Source organism: Antechinus flavipes, chromosome 4, assembly GCF_016432865.1.
Source record: "Antechinus flavipes isolate AdamAnt ecotype Samford, QLD, Australia chromosome 4, AdamAnt_v2, whole genome shotgun sequence".
Classification (NCBI taxonomy): domain Eukaryota; kingdom Metazoa; phylum Chordata; class Mammalia; order Dasyuromorphia; family Dasyuridae; genus Antechinus; species Antechinus flavipes.
The window spans coordinates 116,659,923-116,686,048 of record NC_067401.1 but is presented as its reverse complement, the minus strand read 5'-3'; the positions used below and the strand labels follow the sequence as shown (position 1 = coordinate 116,686,048).

General features: G+C 33.0%; 1 protein-coding gene across 1 annotated transcript in view; it reads left to right on the top strand.

Moving 5' to 3' along the window:
* Positions 1–24,885, top strand: part of BRIP1 (BRCA1 interacting helicase 1) — a 218,165-nt gene extending 193,280 nt beyond the window's left edge. The window contains exons 17-20 of the mRNA XM_051994115.1: positions 9,956–10,065; positions 11,914–11,996; positions 18,566–18,889; positions 21,011–24,885. Of these exons, the coding sequence (XP_051850075.1) occupies positions 9,956–10,065; positions 11,914–11,996; positions 18,566–18,889; positions 21,011–21,789 (1,296 nt within the window). The 3' untranslated portion in view covers positions 21,790–24,885. The remainder of the gene's footprint in view (positions 1–9,955; positions 10,066–11,913; positions 11,997–18,565; positions 18,890–21,010) is intronic.
* Positions 24,886–26,126: the final 1,241 nt, after the last annotated feature.

The window sequence follows — 26,126 nt, the reverse complement described above, 5'->3', positions numbered from 1 at the left end:
AAAGATAGGTTCCTGCCAGATTATAAAGGGCTTTAAATACCAAACAGAGAAATTTGTGTTTTATCCTAAAAGAAATAAATAATAAGTGAAACTTCTTAAGGGTGGGAGGAGGAGACATAGTCAGATCTATATTTTTAGGAATAGTAATTTGGCAACCACATGGAGATGAGTTAGAACTGGGAAGACCAATGAGAAATTTAAGAGAATAAGATAAAAGATGAATTAATATTATAATTTTTATGTTAATATTACAAAGACTCTTGTCTAAGACTTGCTTATGAATTTAAAATGATATTATTCTACTGTTTATGTGACATCTGTACAGAAAGAATGAATTGCTGAATTACTGAAATCATATTGCATGGTTATGTGACTGTGAATATTTTTTAGTGGAAGAAGTATGATTTAATTATGGCAAGAGATGATTAAGACTCAAACTAAGCTGGTAGCTTTGTAAGCAGAGATAAAGGAACAAATGTGAGAGATGTTCTAAGGCCCAGTCAGCCCACACAGACACTCTCTCTTTTTGTTTGTCTGTTTGTCTCTCTCTCTCTAAAAACACACATATGTATGTGTATGTGTATGTGTGAGTGTATATGTTTACATATGCTTTTTACTTAACACTTTGCAGAGTAAGCATGCTGAAAAGTCAGTATTTAATGCAGATCTTATGATAGCAGTTTTCCATCACATTTTCTTCCTTTGATTTTAAATGTTCAGTTCTGTTGGACTTTTGCTCTAAAGTCATCTGAATGTTTTTTCTTCTCATTTTAATGGGTTTTTTCCTATCCACCTCATCAAATGAGTTAAGGTATATAAAGTGCTTTGTACCCAGAGTACCATATAAATAAACTATTTTTAATATTAGCCAAAACATTACTAATAAGGAAAATAGGAGTAGAGAGGAACTTTTCTACTAATATAATAAAAAAGCATTTATTCTGAAGCTTTTTGTTTCTTGGCAACAACTAAATAATATTGGGCATCAGCTGTGTTCCAAATAACTATAATTGCATATTAGTTGGCATTGACTATGTTCAGAATTAGAGATGCTTCTTTTGAAGGGATGGTATTTTATTCTAGCCCTTGGATTTGTTTTTTTTTTTTTTTTTTTTTTTTTTTTTTTTTGCTAATTCAGCACCATAGAGATGCAGAATAAAGTTTTCTCTTCTAGTTTTTCTAGCAGAGGCTCTTATCATCCAAAGCAGCCCATGTACACATGAGCTGTATAGTAATGTCACTCTTTGGCCTGCAATATTCTGTTGCAATATGTTGGTCATAGTATCATAAGTCAGGGCCTAATCTAACAGAGAAAGTAAGTAACAATTGAAAAAACTGGTCCTGAAGTGCTTTTTTATTTAAAAGGGAGCCTGGCTTGTTAACTCTTGGCAGAAACCCAAGGTGGGTTTTTTTTTTTTTTTCCATTTTAGCAAAATATTGTACTGTATTTGGTTAAAGTGGTGCCTGAGAAATCTTGAAAATATGCCAGATGAAATAAAACCCGTCATATTCTTTTTATCTATTTAAATTATTCCACATATAAGCTCTTGTACCTCTGAGTTGTTCCTCTAACCATTGGAATTTATATTGTGATAGTTGCACTGATAAATGTGTTTACACTATGGTGATATAGAGCAGTAAATGCTCCTAATGCACATTGTCTGTCTTCTAGTTTGGGATTGCTATAAATGTTTGGGTTTTGGGCCCTGTACTTTGGCGAAAGATAAAACTGTTCTTCATGAGTGTCTGCTAGACAATGTGTTTATTTTTACTGAAGCAAAGTTTTCTTAATACTTTTAATTGGTAGATTTAACTGATTTGTTTTTTGTCTTATTTGGAACATTGAACTTTTGTCTTAAAGTCTTGCTTATGATTAAAGAATGATAGCATTATACTGCTTATGTGGCAGCTTTACAGGAAAGCATTTATTACCGAAATCATATTGCATATTTATATAAATGAGGACAAAACCTATTGTCTTTCATGATGAGGTGGCTCATAAAATAAAGTGATGGGTTTATAGTTCTAGCTTGTATTTGTCACACCATTTGTTTCTCTTTAGAAGCTATTAATTAAATGTATAAAAGACTGCTCTTGTACACAGCTACTATTGGGCTTAAAACTGTTGGTTGCGACCAAGTCAAAAAAGGAATTGTTATGTTAATGAAATTTGTTGACATTATATCCATCCTAGCCCATGAGAGTTATTTCTCTCATTTCACCTATTACAGCTGTGGTCTTTGTTACTGTGATTGTTCCCAGTCCATAGATAATTTTTTTTTGCATATGACATGAGCAATATTACAGGCTAAATAACTCATACAGTTTTATAACTAGAAGAGATGCTAAAGACCAAATAGCCCATCTTTCTTATTTTATATATAAAGTAACTTGGGTCTAGAGAGATTAAATACCTTGCTTAAGATCCCAATGATAATATACGACTTCAGTAGGATTTGAATCCAGATCTTTTAACTTTAGATTTGACATTCTTTCTACTCTATTTCATGGAACCAGAAATCACTTACTTTTTATATCTTGATTGTTTTGCCCTTAGTTTTTCTGTCTATTGCATAATTCTGAAAATACTCTTTTGCCGTTCTCAGGGGCTTCCCATCTGCTTATATCAATCATGTGGACTTTAGATGTGGACATGATTTCACTGCTGTCTAGAGACCATCAAATTCAGTTTGCTATTCATCTCTCATCAACATCTAAGTGGTCATCAGAAGGAAAACAATTTTATGAAAGAAAGAATCACCTAATCTTTATTGTTTCCAGACTATTCCAAAAATCCTTACTTAGTAGTTTTATTTTAGGCTTAAACCCCTTCTGTAGAATTATAGTTTAAAATAGACAGGATTTATCAAGTATATTTGAAATGCAATATTAACTGTTCTAAAAAGTCATCTTTCCAAACTTCAGTCAGGTAAAGTTTATGGTGTTTACTTTTTGTCAGAACTTAGAAAAAACATTCACAGTTAGTTTCCCATAGCAGAGAAAGTCTGTCTCATTAAGCATTAAAAGAAGCAGTGAGTAACAGGTATGATGTTGTTAGATTAGGTAGCTAATGTAAATGTAACTGTGACCTCCCAGACAGATCAAAGACTAATTTCTCTGACAGCTACAAGATGGCTGAACTTGCCATGGGCCTTTTGCTTCTGCCTGCTAAAGGTATTTGTCTGGAAAGCATGCCTGGTAGCTAAGAATATATTTTTAAGGATGAGCAGGTAAAAGTAAAAGGCTGTCTTTTGACATTTTAACTAATCCCTTATAGCCTATGGTTTACTGCACATTTAAAAGATTTGCTAGCAGGAGAAACTGCCTTTTTCACATATGCAACATGCCATTTTGAATTGGGCGTGGATTTTGATGCCTAATATAGCATAGATAGACAATGAAATAGATTCTGTTTCCATTAAAATGGGATGCACTGGCCTTTCACCTTTCCTACTTTAACAATAAGGCTTCTGTTTAATCTTCAGGTGACTCAACTTGTTAGTTATCTCCAATGAAAACATGACTCTTAAGAATAACTAGTTTTTTATGCCTTATTTTTTCAATTATGCTTTATTTTTATTTAATTATTTTTATAATAATGAAAAAATTATATATTAGTCACTTTATTTTTTTTTCTTTTTGAAGACAAGTCTTCATGAATTGCTATCACTAAAACAAAACAAAAACGAAACAAAACAAACAAAAAAGACCCCCACATGTTGGCCAGTCTACTGATAATGAATTTCTTAGCTAGGCTTCTCTGTCACTAACCCCATCACTAGACCTTTTCCAGATTCCATGGACCTATTTGAGTGTGTATTCTGTTAATATAATCTTTGAAAACCCCGAATTCACTCCATTTCAATATTAAGTTTAGTGGAGTCTGGTTTAAAAAAGGTATTTGACAGTGTTCAAGAAATGGAATATAGTTAGTTGGGGATAGGAGATTATAGTCTAATATAAAAAGAAAGACTAGGAAAATGTAAATTTTTTTGTTCTAGGAACTGCTAAATAATCTCTGGCTACTTTTTAATCGTATACTTCAAACAGTAATTGTTATCAAAGGGAAAGTGACTATTATCATATATAGTAGTGTCATATCTAATCATCGGAGTGGCAGGATACTTTGAAAACCCCTAAGCTGTTGGCAAAAGACATGTGGGTACCAAACTCCTTCAGGGAAAATCTCATTTGAGAAACCACTTAAATTACATAGAAAGGAAATGTCTTCAAAACAACTGTAGTTCAACATATGAGGATTTTTGCAAATACAGTAGAATCTTTCCTAAATACATACACACACACACACACACACACACACACACACACACACACACGTCTCTTTTCTTTTAACATTCCCTGAGTTCTTATTGCTGAATTCTAATTTATGTGTGTTTTTCTATTTAAAATGTATATTAGGGTTTTTTATTTTCTGAGGCACCTTATTATTTAGCATTTGCATTATATTCCTCAGTAGAATATAAGGGGACATGTTTCTTCATTGAACAGTTGACTTGTGACTAAACAAATTTTAGATCTATGAAATCAAAGTAAATTTATTTTCTGGTTACAAAGTTTGATTTGGTATATTTGACAGATTATTTTTTAAAGGGCATAAGAACATAATGTAAAATTTCTTACCCAAATTCAAATTGAAAGTTACCTGTCAGAAGCAGTTAGGAGTCTTCTGTTTTCTCTCCTGAAGCATATTCTTTTGGTTGTCAGTTTTAAAAGGTTAACACTGTACCAAAGAACATTGACATGCCTTTCTTTTTTCTTGAGTAGTTTTGCATCTTGTTAAAACAATTGATGTCAGTGGTTCACAACAAAACTGGAAAAATTTTGCAAGGAAGCTGTTCTTTTGCATCTATAAGTACTCTTATTTTCTAAGGTGATTCAGTCTGATAAGCAAGGAAAGTTCTTGTATAGCTGATTTCAACTACAAAGAGAGTCTTCCTGGGCCCATGTTTGTGGAAGTCTCAACAAAGGCCAAGAAACTAGAACCTGTATCTTCAGGCAGCCATGGTTGTTTTATTCAGAGGTTGCTTATGGATGTCAGCATTTGTGGATGTCAGCATGTCCGGTCATAATCCTATGCTGTCACTGACTTAACAGATCTTCTCTTATTCATGCTACCTCATGTCCATTCCTTCTCTAAGACCCAACAAATTTCATCTCCTTCAGGAAGAGACCAATCTCATCACCATACAGAATATTTTTTTATATATATCTATATGTGTCCCTTTAGCACTTACATCTTTAGTCTTCGTTACTACTTTACTCCTTGTTTCATTTATTTTTTTTATCTCACCAGCTAGATTGTAAATCTTTTTCAGGCAAAGTAGCTTACTTCTTAATTCCTTTACTTGTTGATCGAATCCTGGAATTATTTCATACTTCTCTGGTGGTTCATTTAAAACAGATTCCTTTGCATGGAATTTAAATGAACACCTCCATGCATTGCAAATTTTGTCACTTAAGTTTGATCCATCTAAACATTTTCAAATTGTTAAGAGTACTAGTTAGGTGGCACAATAGGCAGAGTGCTGGGTCTGGAGTCAGAAAGATTAGAGGGCAAATGTGGCCTCAGATACTTACTAGTTATATAACCCTGAACAAGTCATTTAACCCTACTTGCCTCAGTTTCCTCATATGTAAAATGAGCTGGAAAAAAAAATGGCAAATCACTCCTATATTTTTGCCAAGAAACCCCAAAAGGATTCATAAAGAGTTGGACATGATTGAAATCGACTGAACAACAAAAAAGAACAACTACTAGATAGGTTAAATTAATTATATTTGTGCTTGATCTTGCATCTGAAAACTTTGGCTTTGTTATTTTATTTAAGAAAAGCAATATAGTAACCTGTTCCATAATTTTCCCCTAGCACTTAGCACTTTATTGCATGGATAACATGTGAAAACTGAATGAATTTATTCCATAAAATCATTTCAATTTGTAATTTAAACATTATATTTGATAACTTTCCAAATATGCCATGTATCCCTAACTTGAATTATTATCCTACAGACCCAACATAGGCTCATAGATTGTGACTTTTTATAACTTGTAAATTACTGCTTACTACTGTTAAGTCATTATTATATTGAGGAGGTTCCTTATTGTATACAGAATTTTTCATCCATTTAAATGGAATGGTCTATAAGTCAGATGGAAAAGCCACAATTCTTTATTTCTTTATGACTATGGCTTTTTTTGTTTCATAGTCCACAAAACCCTGTATCACAAGTTATTTTGGTAGCCTGGAGTCATACCTTTCTGGAAGGAACACAGTACTTGGCACATAGTGAATACTTAATAAATGCTTGTTAAATTGAACATTGAAGTAGTTATAGTGCTATGCAATATTTAGATGATGCCTGTATCCACATCAGAAATGTAGGATGCCATATGTTCTGACCAGGTATTACTTTTCCTCCCAGTAGTGAAAACCAATTCTCCTTGAATTTCATAGTGTCTTTGTTTAAATCACTTCTCCTTCCCTCAAAGCATTCAGTGTATATATTACCAATGATTTATTGCAGTTGCATTCTTTGCCTTTTTCTTATTAGATTGCCTTGTTATTCTAGTGTGGAAAAACACATCTCTCTAAAATGTGGTTGATTTTTCATCTGGGTTCAGTCTGCCTGGGTGCCACAGTGACCCCACAATGTTTACAGACCAAGCAGATATTTGTTATGGAGGCTTATAATTGGCATCTTGTTGGTCTTGTTGAAGGTCAGGGCAGCTTACAGAGCAAGCTTAGAAAACCCATCTTCTGTAGCCAATAAAAATTGAAAGAAAAAGTTTCCTAATATGCTTTGTAAGAAATCCAACTTCTGTTTTCTTGAAATTGTAGGAATCTTAATTATTTAGATTAATTTTCATTTGCAAGATCTTCCTCTTTTAGGGATAATAAGCCCCTGAAATGAACAGTTTATATCTCCTGGCTTGACCATGAAGATTGCATCCAACTGAGGCCTTCACATCGCTTTTTCCCTACTTCTTCCATGAGGTCCATCTAGACCAATTCTTGTAGCTTTGTCAGGTGTTTGGAGCCAAGCTTAACTCAGGCCAGTCTAGTTATTCTAGCTAGGAATTTGAATGAGATGAGATACTTGTAGCTCATGTAATATTTAATAATGGAAGTTTACGCAGCAATATCATGGAAAGGATACTCAGCAAGAATAGAGAACAGCATGTGGAAAAACAAAAGGTCAAGAATTTCAAGGGAACTAATGAAAAAAAAAATTAAATAAAGGTGGCCTAGCTATACCAGATCTAAAATTATATTATAAAGCAGCAGTTACCAAAACCATTTGGTACTGGCTAAGAAATAGACTAGTTGGTCAGTGGAATAGGTTCAAAGGACAAATTAGTCAATAATTTTAATAATCTAGTGTTTGACAAATCCATAGACCCTAGCTTTTAGGATAAGAATTCACTGTTTGACAAAAACTGCTGGGAAAATTGGAAATTAGTATGGCAGAAACTAGGCATTGACCCATACTTAATACCATACACCAAGATAAGGTCAAAATGGATTCATAACCTAAGCATAAAGAATGAGAGTATAAATAAATTAGAAGAACATAGAATAGTTTATCTCTCAGCTCTGTGGAAGAGGAAGGAATTTATGACCAAAGAAGAACTAGAGATCATTACTGATCACAAAATAGAAAATTTTGATTATATCAAATTGGAAAGTTTTTGTACAAACAAAACTAACACAGACAAGATTAGAAGGGATACAATAAACTAGGAAAATATTTTTATAGTCAAAGGTTCTGATAAAGGCCTCATTTCCAAAATACATAGAGAATTGACTCTATAAAAAATCAAGCCATTCTCCAATTTGATAAATGGTCAAAGGATATGAACAGATAATTCTCAGATGAAGAAATTGAAACTATTTCTAGCCATATGAAAAGATGTCCAAGTCATTATTAATCAGAGAAATGCAAATTAAGACAACTCTGAGATACTACTACAACCTCTCACATTGGCTAGAATGACTGGGAAAGATGATGTCGAATGTTGGAGGGGATGTGGGAAAACAGGGACACAAATACATTGTTGGTGGAATTGTGAATACATCCAACCATTCTGGAGAGCATTTGGAACTGCACTCAAAAAGTTATCAAACTGTGAATATCCTTTGATCCAGCAGTGTTACTACTGGGCTTATATCCCAAAGAGATCTTAAAGGAGGGAAAGGGACCTGTATGTGCAAGAATGTTTGTGGCAGCCCTTTTTGTAATGGCTAGAAACTGGAAACTGAATGGATGCCCATCAGTTGGAGAATGGCTAAATAAATTGTAGCATATGAATATTATGGAATATTATTGTTTTGTAAGAAATGACCAGCAGGATGATTTCAGACAGGCCTGGAGAGACTTACATGACCTGATGCTGAGTGAAATGAGAAGGACCGGGAGATCATTATATGCTTCAACAACAATACTAGATGATGATAAATTCTGATGGACATGGTTCTCTTCAACAATGAGATGAACCAAATTAGTTCCGATTGTTCAGTAATGAATAAAACCAGCTATACCCAAGGAAAGAACTCTGGGAAATGAGTGTGAACCACTACATAGCATTCCTAATCCCTCTATTTTTGTCCACCTGCATTTTTGATTTCCTTCACAGGTTAATTGTACACTATTTCAAAGTCCGATTCTTCTAATTCAGCAAAATAACTGCATGGACATGTATACATATATTGTATTTAACATATATTTTAACATATTTAACATGTATTGGTCAACCTGCCATCTGGGGAAAGGAGTGGGGAGAAGGAAGGGAAAAATCAGAACAAACAATTTTTCAATTGTCAATGCTGAAAAATTACCCATGCATATATCTTGTAAATAAAAAGCTATTAAAAAAAATAGGTAACTGGTTCATTTGTTCCCTCCCTCTTAGCCCATTTCTTCACAGTTGAACATCCATTCTGAAGAGTGTGTTGATTCTCACAGTAGTGGAGAATCCATCAAGCTTGAGTTACTCATTATATATTGATCTCCTCATTACTTATATGTTGGGTTTTAAATGACTGAGAAATTATGTCAACAAATTGTTGTTTAAACCTAGACTAATGTAGTCTTGAGTCCAGTTCCATTTGCCTTTTAAGGAAACTGGGGCAGGAATGTAACTTTCCATCCCGGTGCTCAATAGAGTCTAATGTCAGTTTTATTACTCCTACATTGTAACAAAAGTTTGAGGAGAGAGACCTCCATATTATTCTTATTTAAAATTAAGGAAAAAGCCCTCCAGTGTCCGGAAAGCATAGTTATAGCACTGTTTTTAGAAACAATTGAAGAGAATAATTAGAGATGGCATTCTTTGAAATGTTTCATACTTTTTTTAAGTGCATCTTTTATTTGCTTATATCATAATTCTTGAAAGAAACAATGACTTAATGATTTTAAAAGTATTGTCAATCACAATTTCACAATTAGAATGCAATCCAGCCCTCAGTTCCTTCTTATGCAAAATGTTCTGTTTTAATAATAATAATAATAAAAAAGATATTGTCTTTGACTATCGAGAACATCTAATCTCTCTAAAGAGGCAAAATGTGCATATATAAAACAAAAAAAAAACCCACTTAGAATAGTGTATTTGTAGCAATGAATTTGTGAAGTTCACTTTTAAGGGATTGATAGATATTTTTAGGGTAGATGAAATAGAAGACTTTGAAGTCCCTGAGATAGAATGCAGTGTTTTAATATATTACTTTTCATGATTGACATTTATAAGTGATTTAAAAAAGTTAGATAGCTGGATCTAAATTATGAAATACATGCCCATAATAACACTCTGAGGAAGCTGAAAATTATCTTTAGGTAATTTAAAGGCTAAATAGTTACCTATTCCTTTTAGTCTTTTTTTTTTTTAACCGAAGTAATAATAATATAATAATAATATGTACCATCCTACCTTTAGGTTGAGTTAAAGAGAAAATACAATGACCAACATTCAAAACGAGGTCTTTTACCTGGCCGCCAGTGGTATGAAATTCAAGCTTATAGAGCCCTGAACCAGGCACTTGGCAGGTAAGTGGAATTACGGAATGTAAGATATCAAATGATGAACTATTTAAACTAAGACTATTTTGAAGGCTAGTCATATTGCTCCATACCTTGTAAAATAAGAGACAATAAAACCATAATATCTCAGAACCCAATTAACATATTTTGAAGTGTAAAAGTTTTAGAAAGCTGACATTTCTGGAAAAAAAACCCAAATCAGTCAATCAGAAGCATTAATTGAACACTTCATGTGTACCAGTCCCTGTACTCAGAAATGAGGATACAAAGAAAGGCAAAAGCACAATCTTTGCCCTCAAGGCAAACAAACAAGTTACACACAATGTAACTTGGAAGCCAAAAAAAATTATAGTGCTTAAAGGATTAACCAACATTAAATCATAAAATTCCTTTAGATTATTTCTTTCTTGGAACATTCTAGTCAATCAGATTTTGACTTAACATAAATCTAATCTAAATTTCATTTTTTATTAGAAGTTAAAGTAAAACTAATTTGAATGCTATACTAATTAGAACTTGTTTAAAAATTTTACATCAGATTCTGTGCAAAAGAAACTAAATTGAAAAAAGCAAAGACTGCTCTCAGAGGCATTGGTTCAGTGAATAGAGAACCAGCTTTGAAATCAGGAGCACCTAAGTTCAGATCCAGTCTCAGAAACTTGATGGTAGCTGTGTAACCCTGGGCAAGTCACTTAACCCTAACTGCCAAACCCTTCCTTTCCCTCCTAAAAAGGCTACTCCCATGATATTGTGACTGAATCACACAGATGATTGATTTCAACCTTAACCTGACCAGGAATCTTGTCTTGTCTACCACATCCCCAGTTAGTAGTGCTCCAACTTCTTGAAAATCTCCATTCCAACAGTGTGACACTCATAGCTAATCAACTTTTGACTGGCTAAGCCAGGATTTTAGATTTTTCTTTCTTTCTTTTTTTTAGCTAATACATATTTTAATTAAAGCTTTTTATTTTATTTTTCGAAATATAAGCATGGATGATTCTTTGACATTAACCCTTGCAAAACCTTGTGTTCCAATTCCCCCCTCCCCCCCTCGTTCCCCCACTCTTCTCCTAGATGGCAAGTAGTTCAGTATATGTTAAACATGGTAAAAATATATGTTAAATCCAATATATGCACACATATTTATACAATTATCTTGCTGCACAAGAAAAATCAAATCAAAACAGAAAAAAAAGAGAAAGAAAATAAAATGCAAGCAAACAACAGCAAAATGAGTGAAAATGCTATGTTATAAACTGCACTCAGTTCCCACAGTCTTCTTTCAAGTGTAGATGGCTTTCTTCATCACAAGATCATTGAGATTTTAGATTTTTCACAGCATTCTGGCCAGTCATCTTGGCCTCTTTGGACCTCAGTTTTTTCTAATGTAAAATCCCATCCCTCAATCTAGGAACCTGTGATCTTGTGACCTACTGTGAGATCTATGATCCACAAATAGACAGGCTAGAGTTCATTTAAGTATAGATATTATTTAAAAGCATCTGCATAAATACATAGATTTTTTTTTTAAACTGTAGAATTGATGAGTGTACTTTGGGGGAGAAATTTCAAATAATTAAATTCTCTTGTATGCAAAGAAACTTTTTCACTTAACTTTGTGGTATCAACTATTGGTTGAGAAGTTTTTTTTAAATAAGGTATACCTAGTTTATATAACTATCTTTCTGGATAACTTTTACATCTATCTCCTAATAGCTAGTTTCCATTATAGGGGATGTATAACTGATATGTTTAGACTATCTTCATGTTTCTGACTATCTAACTAAAATTTTTATTTTATTTCATTACATAATTACTTCAAATATTTTCCTTTTCACTATTTCCCCATAGGTGTATTCGGCACAAAAATGATTGGGGAGCTCTTATTTTAGTTGATGATCGCTTCAGAAGCAACCCAGATCGATATATATCTGGTAAGAAACTCAGGTGAACAATATAGTAATAATCTTTGTTACTTAATATTATCTTTTTAAAGAAATATTTCTTGAAGTTGGAACTCCCAGATATAAAAATGTTCTATATTTTGTTTGAAAATCCAGTTTTTTAAAATAAAAGTTGATATGAAAAGGCATTTAAAGAAGCATAATAAATTTTGCCTGTAAGATCTAAAAAATAAGGTAAGTGTTTATGATTAAATAAAAGAGAGAGAGAGGGTCTCAGGAAGTAAAATATCATTTTAATTACATGAAATTAAAGGGTGTTTGCACAAATAAAATTAAAAGGAAATTTAAAATTAAATTAAAAGAAAAATTAATTAAATTATTTTAAATAATTAAAATTAAAAGGAAAGCAAGAAATTGAGGGGAGGGAAGGAGTAATAGTCTGCGAGTTTCTCTCATAAAGGTCTCATTTTTTAAAAAATATATGAAACAGCCAAATTTACAAAAATTGGATCCATTTCTAATTGATAAATGGTCAAAGGATATGAATGGGCAGTTTTTAGAAGAAAAAGTTAAAACTATCAATACTTATATTAAAAAGTGTTCTGAATTATTTTTGATTAACAACTCTGAGGTAGCACTTCACACCTATCATATTAACATGAAAGAAAAGGAAAATTATAATACTAGAGGCTTATGGAAAAATAAAAACATTAATTAATACACTGTTGATGTGAATAGGTCCAAGTATTCTGGAGAACAATTTGAAACTATGCCCAAAGGACAATAAAACTTTGCATACTCTTTAATCTAACTATACTACCGTTAGGTCTGTATTTCAAAGAGAACAAAGAAAAGGAAAGGGTCCTATATGTAAAAAATTGTGTATATCATCTCCTTTTGTGGTGACAAAGAATTGGAAATTGAGGGAATGGTCATCATTAGGAAATGGCTGAGCAATGATTATAATAGAATAATGTAATTCTATAAGAAATGAAGAGCAGGATGGTTTTAGAAAAATCTGGGAAGATTTATATAAACTGATGCAAAGTGAAGCAAGGAAGACATTTTTATAGAGATAGCAATCTTATAACAATAATCAACTATGAAAGACTTAGCTACTCTGATTAAGAGAATGACCAAGGACAATTCTAAAGGATGCCTAATGAAAACTTTTATCTATCTCCAGAGGGAGAACTGATGAACTCTGAATATATATTGAAGCATCCATTTTTCACTTTCATTATGTTTCTTTTTCTTTTTTGTTTGTTTGTTTTTGCAACATAGTTAATATGGAAATGTTTTCCATGAAAAAAAAAAAAAAACAATCTTTTAAACTTCATCTATTTATGAAAACATCTTTGCAGAGATACTGTTTACCATCTATCAGTACACCTTAAATCAAGTCATCTTTCTAGAGGTTTTCATAGGGCATTGATAAATCCCAGAATGGTAGATTTTTCCCTACCTTATAAATTGCTTCAAGTGACAAACTTTTCCTATTTTAAATATTTTTATGAAAATGTTACTCAAATAGATTACATACTTTGTTGCCTTTTTAAACACAGTATACTAAACATAGTTTAATCTTTTTAAAAAATGATTCAAGGTCATGATTATTATTATGAATCAGGCCTAACCAGGCCAATTCATCAAATTAGACTCAGGGGTTAAAATGCAACAAGGCACACTCATCAATCATAAAATGCAACAAAAACAATTTTTAATAATCACAAACAATCAAAAGCATGCAGTTTCAAATTTAAAATATTCAGATGCTATTCTCAATCTACACAGATACCAGGTTAGGAATCCAGGAAGAAGGTCTCTTTGAACAACTGGAGCTCTGGAGACCCTGGGTTAGGCCTCTTTTAAGTCAGGAACTAAAAAAGTTTATTGAGCACCCCCTTAAGTTATCAGTTAAAGCCATGCTCTTGATATAGGTCATTGATGGGTCAGGGCTTCCAAAGCAGAAGAAAGGAGTAAGATGGAAGAGGCCTGGATTAAATGAAGACAGAAGCTTCAGCAGCCTTCCCTACCAAAGCCCCCAGTGTCTTATACTTGAAGTCTTCACAAAATAAACATAGTTCCCACCACAGTTGAAAACATCAGTTATTATACTTTGCTCTAGGATTTCAGAGGCCCTCTGTAGTTACTGAGAGATATTGAGCAAATACTATTACACAAAATGATCCCAGGCTGCTATGATTTTTTTAGTTCTTCTATGTGCTTTATATGCTGTCAGACTGTTAGCTGTCACTTCTTACTGTTGATAGTGTGCTTGCTTCTAACATCTCCTAATTTGCCTAATCTGCTTATGGGATAGAAAACAGATAAAAGGATCTATTAAATTGTGTATGAAATAAGTGATGATCTGAGAAGCTTTTGGATAAAGTACAAGAGCACAGATTATGCTATATCTTGTTTGCTTTATGAAGATTTTTACTTATTCTGTGATTTACATTATGGTTAATAAAGTTGCTGAGAAGGTGGTGTTTGGTCAAAAAGAAAAAAAGTGTTCTATTTGTCCAAGAAGTAGGATGTAGTTGAATGGAAGACAAGTTTTTTGTTTTTTTTTGTTTTGAAAGTAATGCTGCACTGGGTCAGCTAAATGGTATTGTGGAAAGAGCAATGGTCCTCAGAAGACTTGAATTCAAATATAGCTTCATACTTTTATAAGCTTTGTGATCCCAGGCAAGTCACTTAACTCTGATTGCCTCCAAAAAACAAAACAAACAAACAAACAAAAAAACAAAAAAACAAGAGTAGAGCTGCTTTGTAGAGAAAGACATAACTTGTATTTTTGCCTTAATTGGAGTAAATTCATCTTCCTGATATATCACCCACACAATCTCATTCAGCTTAATGCTGAGAAGATATAAGTTGAGTTCAAACAACATATAAACAAGAAATGAGAGAAATACTTGGTACTTTTTTACTGCTATTAAAACTTAAAAGTTCACTCTAGACTTATTCTATATCAGCAATTTGAGTGTATTTCATTTTTGTAATTTTAAGTGTAAACTTAAATTTTTCCTTTCCACATCATTGTTGTTTCTACTGTTCAGTCATTTGTTCATATCCTATTCTACATGACTCCATAGACATTGTCCACTTTCTTGGCAAAGACACTGGAGCGGTTTTCTATTTCCTTCTACAATTCATTTTACAGATGAGAAAAATGAAGCAAACAAGGTTAAGTGATGTGCCTAGGACCACATAGCTAGAAAATATCTGAAGCAGGTTTTGAACTCAGATCTTTCTGGACACAGGCTTGGTATTCTGTATACGGAACCACCCAGCATTGCTCACATGGTCAATTTACAGTCATGTTGGACACTTCATGAGCCCCACTTGGGATTTTCTTTGCAGAGATACTGGAATAGCTTTCTGTTTCCTTTTTTAACTCATTTTTCAGATGATAAAATTAAGTTACTTGCTCGGGTTCAAACAGCTAGTAAGCTAGTCTCAAGACTGGATTTGAATTCACAAAAACGAATCTTCTTGACTCCAGACCCTGTGTGTTGTATATTATATTAACTTAACTACCCCCAAACATCAGTCATAGCATGTTAAGGAAATTTTTTTATTATTACCTCTTTTCAGATCATTTACTTTCTAATATAACCCTTTCCAAATACAATCCATTTCTAATACAATACAATACAATATAATGCCCCCCTCACCAGATAGCTTTCCCATATAACAAAAATAAGAGAAAAAAAAGACAGTTTAAAAAAATCAGCCAACATATCAACCCTATCTGATAGCAGGATATTTCACACCCATAGTCCTGTCCCCTACTTCTACATAGAAAAGATGGAAGTACCTTTTCTCAACTCTTCCATGGACCCAATTATGATCATTTAATTGCGTAGCTTTCACTTTAATTTTATTAGTCTTTCTGCTTATATTGTCATAATTGTGTTTTCCTCATTTTGCTTACTTCAATTCTGCATCAGTTCAAATAAGTCTTAATATCTTTTTCTGAATTCTTCATTTCATTGCTTCTCAAGTAAAGTAACATTTCATTTCATTCATATACCACAATTTGTTCATCCAGTCCCCTGTCAAATGAGACCTACTTTATTTCCAGTTCTTCATTACCACAAAAGTGGTACAATGAATATTTTGCTACATGTGAGGCTTTTATTTATGTTTAACCTCACTGTGGAATATCAGTGTCAAAGAACATTCAAATCACTTTTTTTAAAAACATAGTTCTAATTACTTTCTAATATAATTGAACGGGCTTACGGGCCTACTAACAGTTTAATCACAGTATTCTTAATTAACAGTCAGATTGATGCAAAAATTTGACCATCGATATCAAAGTTGAATTTATTTCTTTTATTAGATTGTTCCTGTGATGGCTTAAAAAGCAGCCACTTTTAATTTGAGGCTAAGAAATAGATAACTAAAGGCAAATAAATAGATGTTAAATGCCAATATCTCGTCAGCAGGTGGAGCTCAGATTCCTTTATATTTGTAATAGTAAACAAGAGCTTTATATAAACCAGATGAACAGCTCTGCTTACAGAAAGCTAGAACTGAAGAAGCAACTGTAATATTCAATTGCATTTAAGTTACAATTCTTTCTATAAATAAAAATATAAAGGATATAAAAAGATATGTTTAATATATAAAATCTATATTATATAATACATATATATTTTAAGATCAACTTAAATTTTTAGCATGTGGCTTAGGTTTATCGTAAGGAAAATTGAACTGTAACATTTTATATTATCTGAGAGTATTTTTTTTTTTTTTTACCTTTCTCAGACACAGAAAGTCTATTGAAAAATGTCAGATGCACAGATTGAGAGCTGTCAGGGACCTGAAAGGTCATCTAGTCCAACATCCTCCAATCCCACTGCTTTGTACAGATAAGAAAACTGATACTAAAAGGTTATTATTTACTCAAGGCAACATAGACAATACTGGTGGACAACTAAATTACAGATTTCTAGAGTAGATGTAGCAGAACTGGAGATTTACTTTTCTATTACATCTTATCATTTTGGTTTTTTTTTTCATTTCTCAATAATGTTAACATGAACATAATAATAAATTTAATAGTTAATATTTATGTCATGCTTACTGTGTGGTTGAGGCAGCTAGATGGTGCAGTGAATAGAACACTGGGCTTGGAGTCAAGAAGATCTGAGTTCAAAAGTGGCTTCAGATACTATGTGACTCTTGAATGAATCACTTAAGATTCCTATTTGCCTCAGTTCTTCATCTGTAAAAATGAATACACACTGGAGAAGGCAATAGCAAATTACTCAAGTATCTTTGTGCCACCCCCCCAAAAAAAAAAAAAAACATAACAAAACAAACAAAAAAGCTCAACCATAGTCCATAGTCCATAGTCAGAAATGATTGAACAACTGACCAGCAACAACCATGTACTAGTCATTGCTAGGGATTTTATAAAATACTATCCTACTTGATCTTCATAGTAACTCTATGAGATGGGTGCTTTATTAATCTCATTTTACAGTTGGAAAAATTGAGGCAAACAAGCATTAAGTGACTTGCCCAAGGTCACACAACTTAAAAATGTCTGAGGCCAGATTTGAATTCTTGATCTTTCTTACTCAGGGGTTAGCACTCTATCAACTGAGCCACCTGGTGTCTTGAAATAAAGTCTATGTATGTGGCTCATTTATGTTTGAATTCAATTTTCATAGCACATTAAGCATTGATAGAAAAGATAAAGCAAGAAAAAAGTTGAAGGAAAATTTGAAGCCAAAGGAAAATGGAGTAACATACAGCTGACTATCTTTTAGTAATGTTATTCTTTCCCTTTACCTTGAATATCATAGTGACTTTCAAAAGACTTTCATCTATTCCCTGTACCTAATATTGCTTCTCTTGTGACAGTACACATTCATATTTATTGTGGGATCTGGATATAGCACGGGCCAAATCACTTTTCCCCAAACTAACTATGCTCTACAAGATTTTTGATATAAAATCGTTGGCCCATAAAGCCGTGTTAATGTCAGCACTCCAACACAATTATAAAGGTGTCCAGTTGTATTTGGAAGAAAATTAGGGATAAAACTAATGAAAATATGGAATCTTGATTTTATTTCTGTGAATAAGATAGGTGCTGAAATGGTTATAGTGTTGGACTTGGAGATAGCAAGTCAAGTCCAAATCCTGCCTCAGCCACTTAGTAGCTGTGTGATTCTAGACAATTCACAACTTTTCCCAATCTCACTTTCCTCGTATGTGTAATGGAGATCATAATACCACTTGTCTTACAGGGTTCTTATGAAAATAAAATGAAATAGCATAGTAAAATATTTTGCAAACATTAAAACATTATATGAAGGTTAGTTATTATGGACAACAACAACAATATGGGGGACATTGTTAGCCTCCTTCCTCCCTTTCTCCCCAACACCAGGTTCTCCAAATAATAAGAAACAACTTTTATTTGTGTAATAATTTATCTTTTCTGATATAAAAACATTCTGAATTGCTGTAAAGCAAAACATGTTATTTTAAAAGAATTGAAGAGTTAATTTTGTGATTCTTCTGAAAGTGTAATCAACATAACTGTCCTGCTTGGATTTGCTTTTTCTTAGGTCTTTCCAAATGGGTTCGTCAACAGATTAAGCACCATTCAACCTTTGAAAGTGCACTGGAATCCTTGGCTGCATTTTCTAAAAAACATCAAAAAATCATTGATGTGTCATCTTCAGATAATAATGAGTCTGTGCAAGAAGTAGCATCTTTAAAGGATGAGTCCTCGACATCTTTATTAGAATCAACAATTCACCTATCACGAAATGTTCTTCAAAAAGATGAAAGGAAGCCTTTTGTCCAAGAACTTCAGGCTCCTAGAACGATGGCTGTGGAGCTCAAACTACATAGTCACCTGTGTAACATCATCACAGCCCAGAATAAAAGTATGTGGCATGGAATCACAGCATTAGAGCTTGGAGGTCACCCAACCCAACACTTTCATTTTTTAAATTGAGGCCCTGAAAGATTACGAGTCTTATCTAAAGGTCCTACAGATAGTGCTTGACAGGGTCAAGAGACAAGCCAAGGCTTCTGACCCTAATCTGGTTGTCTTTCCATACTCTTAAGACATTGTTCACTCTAAAAAGAAACATTTGTTTCATCATAATAGGAGAGAGACTAATATGACAATAACTTTCTAAAAAATGACACGGATTTTAATGTAAGTCTGTTTTGAATCATTAGTGTAAAATGGTAGCCCAAAATCCAAATGTGATCTGTGCTTACATTGCTTCTAGGAATAAGAAAATGATCATTTCATTGTCCTCTGACATGATCAGATCACAGCTAGAATATTATGCTCAGTTCTCACTGTCACAGTTTAGGAAGGATATTAAATAAACTAGAGAGTATCTAGAGGAAGATAACCAGAAGAGTCAAGCACCTTGAGGGCCCTTTTTAATATGAGGATCAATTGAAGACCTTGGAGATGCTTATCCTGGAGAGAAGTTGAGGGCCATTTTCAAGTATCTGAAGGCCTCTCCAGTAGAAAAGAGGTTAGACTTAATCCATTTGATCCCAGAGTTCAGAACTAGGGACAATAGGTAAATGTTACAAAGAAGCAAATTTAGGCTTGATATCAAGAAAGAAGGTGAGGGAGCGGTGAACGGGACTTCCTAAAAATTACACTTATTCAAAAGTGGAATGGCCTGCCAAAAGCAGTATTGGCCACTCCTTTAATAGAAGAGATTAGATGATGAATGACTGCTTGTTGGGTATGACTGAGAGATGGGTGAGTGGGTGAGGGAGGGAAGATTCATTTCTGTATATTTTATACTAGAAAGCCCCTGAGATCCCTACCAACTCTAATATTCAGTCATCTGTGATATCTGAGTTGTCATTTGTTCCAGTTGTCAAAAGTAGTACCTTAATGACTGTAAATTACAAAAGTAATGGAACTTAGCATTATAACCATTTTCTGCACTGTGATTCTTAAATGACATTGCAGAATCCTTCCCTTCTGTCTCTTCTTCCCATTGCCACAACAACTACTCCATTTTGGGCCCTTGTTACCTCTTGCTTAGGCTATAGCAGTAGCCTGTTTTATCTATTTTTTTTTTTACCCATTCTTTTCACTATACCTAAGTAATCTTCTTATTGTAAAACTCTGATGACATAACTCTTTTAAGAAACCTTCAGAGTTTCCTTATCACCTACCCAATAAAGCATATGATTCTTCCCAACATTCAAATCAAATCTTTCTACAATTTGTTTCCAACTTGAAAGTATACCACTTCCCTTCATTTATTCTGTGTTTCAGCCAAACTATACTGTTTATAACCTTCCTTGTCCTTTCTTTGTGCCTTTTATGCTGTAGCCTCCCACATGGAAGAAATGCTTCTTCTCCTCACTCTTCACCATCTCTGTCTATTGAAGTACTTCTCTTCTTTCCCTGATTTTTTTTTCCTTCTTCATGCTCTTTCCCTCTTCAAATTTCTCAAGATACTTTATGTGGTAAACAGTATAGTAAAATGGGAAGAACACTAAACTTGTCTTAGGAGCCAAGTTTGAACCTCATTTTTACCACTTGCTGTTAATATGACCAAGATCACTTAACTGCTGAAGTTTGTTTCCTCATCTGGAAAGTGAAAGGCTCATGTTAGATCTTCTTTAAGATGATTTCCTGTTTAAATTTTATTATTCTATTTACCTCTTCTTTGAGTATCCCAAATTCTGCCTTGTATTATAGTTATTCATGTAATCTTTATTATATGTGATACTTGGGATGTGATGCAAATAAATATATTTTACTTCTATCCTAAATAGAAAACATTAGATTGCCAGTCAGGGCACATTCTAGCTCTTACAGTGATAAACTGAAAATAGATAGGTCACTTGCTTTTTCTGAACCTCTATAAGGTTTTCAGTGTTATCTACTTTTGATTCCCCCTTTACTATGTAGCTTTTAATTATCTATATGTGAAAGAGGATCATATTAATATAGTAATGGTCAGTACAAGCAAAGGCAAGAAGTTAAAATGGTCTTTTGTTCTTTGTATTCACAGATGATTCATTATTTTTAGAAGATTCTCCCCAGAAAATAAAGAGGGAAAATTTTTTAATATCCAGATCCACAAGTCCAACCTTTAATAAACAAACAGAAAGGAATAGCTGTCCTGAATCTAACTCTGGGAAGAAATATTTTAGCCCCAAGTCACTGACTTCCACACCTCTGCACAGATTTTCAGAGAATGATGACTTCAGTACTTTCCCTTCCAAAAAAGAAAAGCGGGAAAGTACAGTTGATCTGTCTCTCATTAATAGAGGCCAGTCCTCTTCCTTGTCAGGCCCACAATCAGAAACAATCACTTCATCGTTAAAAAGGACTAATACTGATAGTAAAAAAGATCCTGCTGAACAGCTTCTCTGCCCTGAAGAAGCTCTGGATCAAGACATTGATCTGAGTCCTGTACATGGAGAAGCTGGATTTTCCAAAGTAAATGAAGATATTGAATCAACAGAAGAGGATGAATCTATCTTTTTCACACCGGAACTTTATGATGATGCAGAATCCGAGGCAGAAGAAAATGAAGAGCTACTTGAAAATGGTGGAATAAATCAAAGGACTGAGAATTCAAATTACGTTATAGCAGAAAATCTTTTGGAAATTGATCACACCAAAGGAATGAGTTCAGATTACACAGACATGAGGTTGATTAGAAACATGCAAAATGAAGAATATAAAGTTGACGACCTTAGTAATAATGTAAAGGTGGCAAATATATATGAACAAGAGCTGCAAAAGACTCAGGAAACGGACCCTATAGGTAACATCAGCACATGATCCCCATACTGTTTAAGATTTCTGGACCAAACTTCAATTTACATGATTACTCTACCTTTGATAAATGATATAGATGCTTTAAAAAAAAATAGTAGGCAGCCTCATTTTCAAGCTGTTTTTAGCACTGATTAAAATGGCACTCAGTTTTATAAACTCTTATTTTCTATTTGAAAGTATATATTATACTATTCTCCAGTTCATTTTTTAATATGATGTACAAGAAGCTTTTTTTTCCCCCTAAAAGAAAAGCTTTCTTGTAGAAACAGATTCCCTATTTAACATGGTAAAAAATATATGGGCTTTCTTAGGCTTCTTCCAATTTTACTTTAGCACAGAAATCTTATAATCCCCTCCTCTTTTTTCATATTTAGATATAAAGTTTAGAGAGTACTTGTATCATGAATGTCAGTTCTGATTCACTTGTTAATTTTACCACACATCATGTAATAGAAATCTCATATTCCCATGAGCAGTTCCTTCTCTCTTTAAAGTTCATATCAAGTTCTTTTTGCCAGCTTGTGATAAATTTAAAATAGCAATTAAGCTATTGTATGTATTTTGTAATTACAGTTTATTTTACCCTTTTTGTATGATATGATAATCTGAAACCAACAGAATTCACACAGAGCCAGTAGAGTTATATACAGATATATTACCTCTTAATTTTCAAAATTCACATTCTCAAGCAGGCTGAAAAATGAGTTTGAAGATGAGCCCAATTGAAATGTGCCCCCTTGTGGTCAGATGAACACATCTGTTATTTATTGTTTTCCTCATTTCCAAATGTCCAAAAAGGACTGTATTCTTTAAGCAAAAGCAGAATTACTAGGATATGGCAATCCTGATTGGAACAGGATTAATGTGGATTATAAATAAGTATATTTGTGAGCTCACATGAACATGTATTGAGCAAATGAACCTGTATTCCTCATCAAAAATATGCTTTGCTAGATTATCATTCTGAAAAAACACTGACATATCCTAGAAAGTATTCTTTCATCAGATAGTTGCTAATGATAGGATTTAGATTGTGTCAGGACCATAAAGAGTTTGACCAGGCTCCTTCATTTTAATGATAAAGAACTGAGGACTAATTACTTTAAGTGATCAGTCTAAGGATACACACAAACCAGAGCTAGGATTCAAACTAAGTTCCAAATCCACTGGTTGTTTTCCCATACATTATATCCCATCACTCTTCCTCTCATCACTGAAATTGAAAGTGCCTTTCTGATCATGTTTGTGTTTTTTGATGTCATACAGAACTAGACACCAATAAATTTCTCATCAAGTAATATGAAGTTATACATAACAGCTTTAAACAGTTCAAAAAAATTTAGTTTATTATTCACCAATTAAAGATTTTATATCCCCAAAATAATTCCTTTTGATAACCTGTCTTTTCCTTTTATTTGTCATTGACAATTAACTGTAAACAATAGATTAAAAGTAATTTTTATAATCATAGTATCCTAGATTTTAGAACTGGAAGAATCCTCAAATCTAATCCAATCCCATCATTTTATGGTGAGGATCCTGAGATGCAGAGAAGTTAAGTGGCTTGTACTACGTTATGTAGGAAATAAATAGCAGGCATGAGATTTGAACACAGGTTCACCTATTTAAAATTAATACATGTTAAGCTTTGAAAAACTTAAAGCACAAATTACTTCTCGTTGACTTTGTTTCCACATTTGTAAAATGAGGGATTTGGATTTAAGTATTTCTGTGTTTTGGGTTTTTTTCTTCATATCACATTCAATTCAACAGACACTTATTAAGTTCTTACTGGTGCAAAAAAAAAATCCCATATTTTGTTGATATTCTATTAGGAGTCAATTTGAATTGGATTTTTGACAGTTTCTTCTTAAAAAACAAATTACTCATTTATAATTGACATTAATCCTGTTCTAGTCAGGATTGTCCCCTATCCCAGTAATTCTGCTTTTGCTTAAAGTTTACTTGTATCCTTTTAGAAATTGCCTTTGAGTCAGTTCATGAGACACACAAAATCATTCCCATTAACCGTGTTCATTCTTGATCCCAAGCAATCTTACTTAATCATTGATCTTTTTTAATAGATGATTGAATTATCTGATGCTGTTTCCTCTTCCCCCAAAAGAAACATTTGCTATCCTAAGGAATATTCAGATGTATGTGCCTAAAGCGCACATTTTAGGCAGTTCCAAAAGAGGAACAATGAAAACCTTTTGAGAACCATTATATGTATCAGCTCCTAAAAGGACTTCTTTAGTTGGGATATCACTCTTTTGGAAGTATAATACAGGTGCCCTTATGGAAAAACAATTACATTGCTTTGTTGTAATGCCTTATAATGATCATAAAGTCCTAGAATTTAAAGAAAGAAGGAGCCTTGAAGGTCAACTAGTACCAACTCTTAACTGTACAGGGGAAAAAAGAAAGGCCCAGGAATGGAATCCAGGATCAGTTCCTAGCTGAGCTGGGATGAGAACCCAAGCCTTCTGTGTCTAGTGCTTTTATACTGCATGGAGATCACAATGAGGACATTTGTAGCATGCTTGTAAAAATGTCATTACCATTCATAGGGTGTAGAACTTAGACCTAGAAGAGCCCTCAGGTCTAAGGCCTCACTTATAAAACTCGATATATAAAATATAAGGACTTTCAAAACTTCTACATTAGTTTCAGATTATTTGTAATTCTAAAGAACTCTCAACTTTCAAATAGAATTACACAGAGTTCCTTTAAAAGAACATTTAAAACATGACTAAAATCACAAGAATTTTACTTGCATGCCAATCTTAAAATAAATATTAAGAAAAGTGAAATATTTTTTACATTTGAAATAGCACTAAACTTAAAAGTTTTAGTTCCCAAGTTCAAATCCCACTTCTGCTAATACCTATGTGTGAATTACTTTCAGCTAGTTATCTCTTATCTCTGGGCCTTACCTTCTTCATCTGTAAAATGAATGAATTGAACATTAGTTTTCTTCTAACATAGATCTAGATCTGTGATCATCCTGGCTTTGCTTAAAGACCTGCATCTATTCCTTAAGAACCGACCTGTTATTTGGTGTTCCATGCCAAATAAAAGCAATAGTCATGAATCTCACTTGGTCCCTGTGTAATATTCCTTACTCTACAATCTGGTAAATTATAATGATTTTTGTGAAATGAAATTAACAAGAAAATTCCAAATAAACCATAGAGCTCCTTTATCATAAAACCTCCTGGAGCTATTTCTATTTAGACTGCTGCATTTATGCAGGGTAGGAGGATGAAGGAGTAAGTATTTATAGTATTAGGAACAATTTTAAGTCCCCAAATGCTTCAATAAAATACTGTTATTTTACATGTATGTTACAGATATATGTTATAACAATATCTTATATAAGCATCATTATCAGGAATATACAGTTTATACTGGTCAACAAAGGCCTTTTTTATAAAAGGATCCTTCTTGCCATCTTCTATAGAGCTAAGAGATTAAAAATGAAAAATTCACTGGTTAAAATAAAGCAGTTTTCCAAGTATACTAGAAAAAGATGTTCTTTTACTCTTTAGTACCAAGAAAGCAAATATTGCCTATCTTATAATAAGAGAAAGAATAGCTTTTATTGAGGATAATTAATTGCTTTGTAAACTGCATGCAGATTATAGCTATTGGAAGACAGGATGATTCATTTTAGGGTGATATAGGGGATATGTAATATAAAAGTAGTTGTTTTTCAGATGATTTGTGCTCTCTATACTCATTTGTAAAATAACCATCTGATATTGAATTTATTCAAGGCCTGAAAGTATTTAGAGCACGCAGACAAAGAACTTGGAAAGCTATCCATTGGAGAAAGGGCTTCATTCATGGAAGTAATGAAGGAAGGAAGGTAGAGTAAGGGTTAAATATTTTAGTGTTGGAATGGTGAGGTAAAACATTACACCAAATTTCTTAAGATGTATATAAAATAAATGACTGCTCTTTTCCTTTTGTTCCTACTAAATCTATTTGATTATCATGGGTTGGGTTGGTTTTTTTGTTTTTTATTGTCATCAGAATGAAGCTTTATTTTTAAATCTTCCCTAAGCATTCTATACTTGCCCATTAGTTCATAAGACATTATTATTATAAGACTTCCCTAATAGCATGGCTCTTACATGGTATTTTTCTGCAATAAAATACACTCATAATATTCAGTCTTTGAGAAATCATTATGAAAACATTTCACCAAATTGAAGTTGTTTAGTATATGATGTCTTAAGGGTGTTCTTTATCATAGGCCCATTTAATTCATCAGAATGATGGCTTTCTTATATTTGATTATCACACTTTTGTTCTCCAGTTCTGTTTAGCCAAAC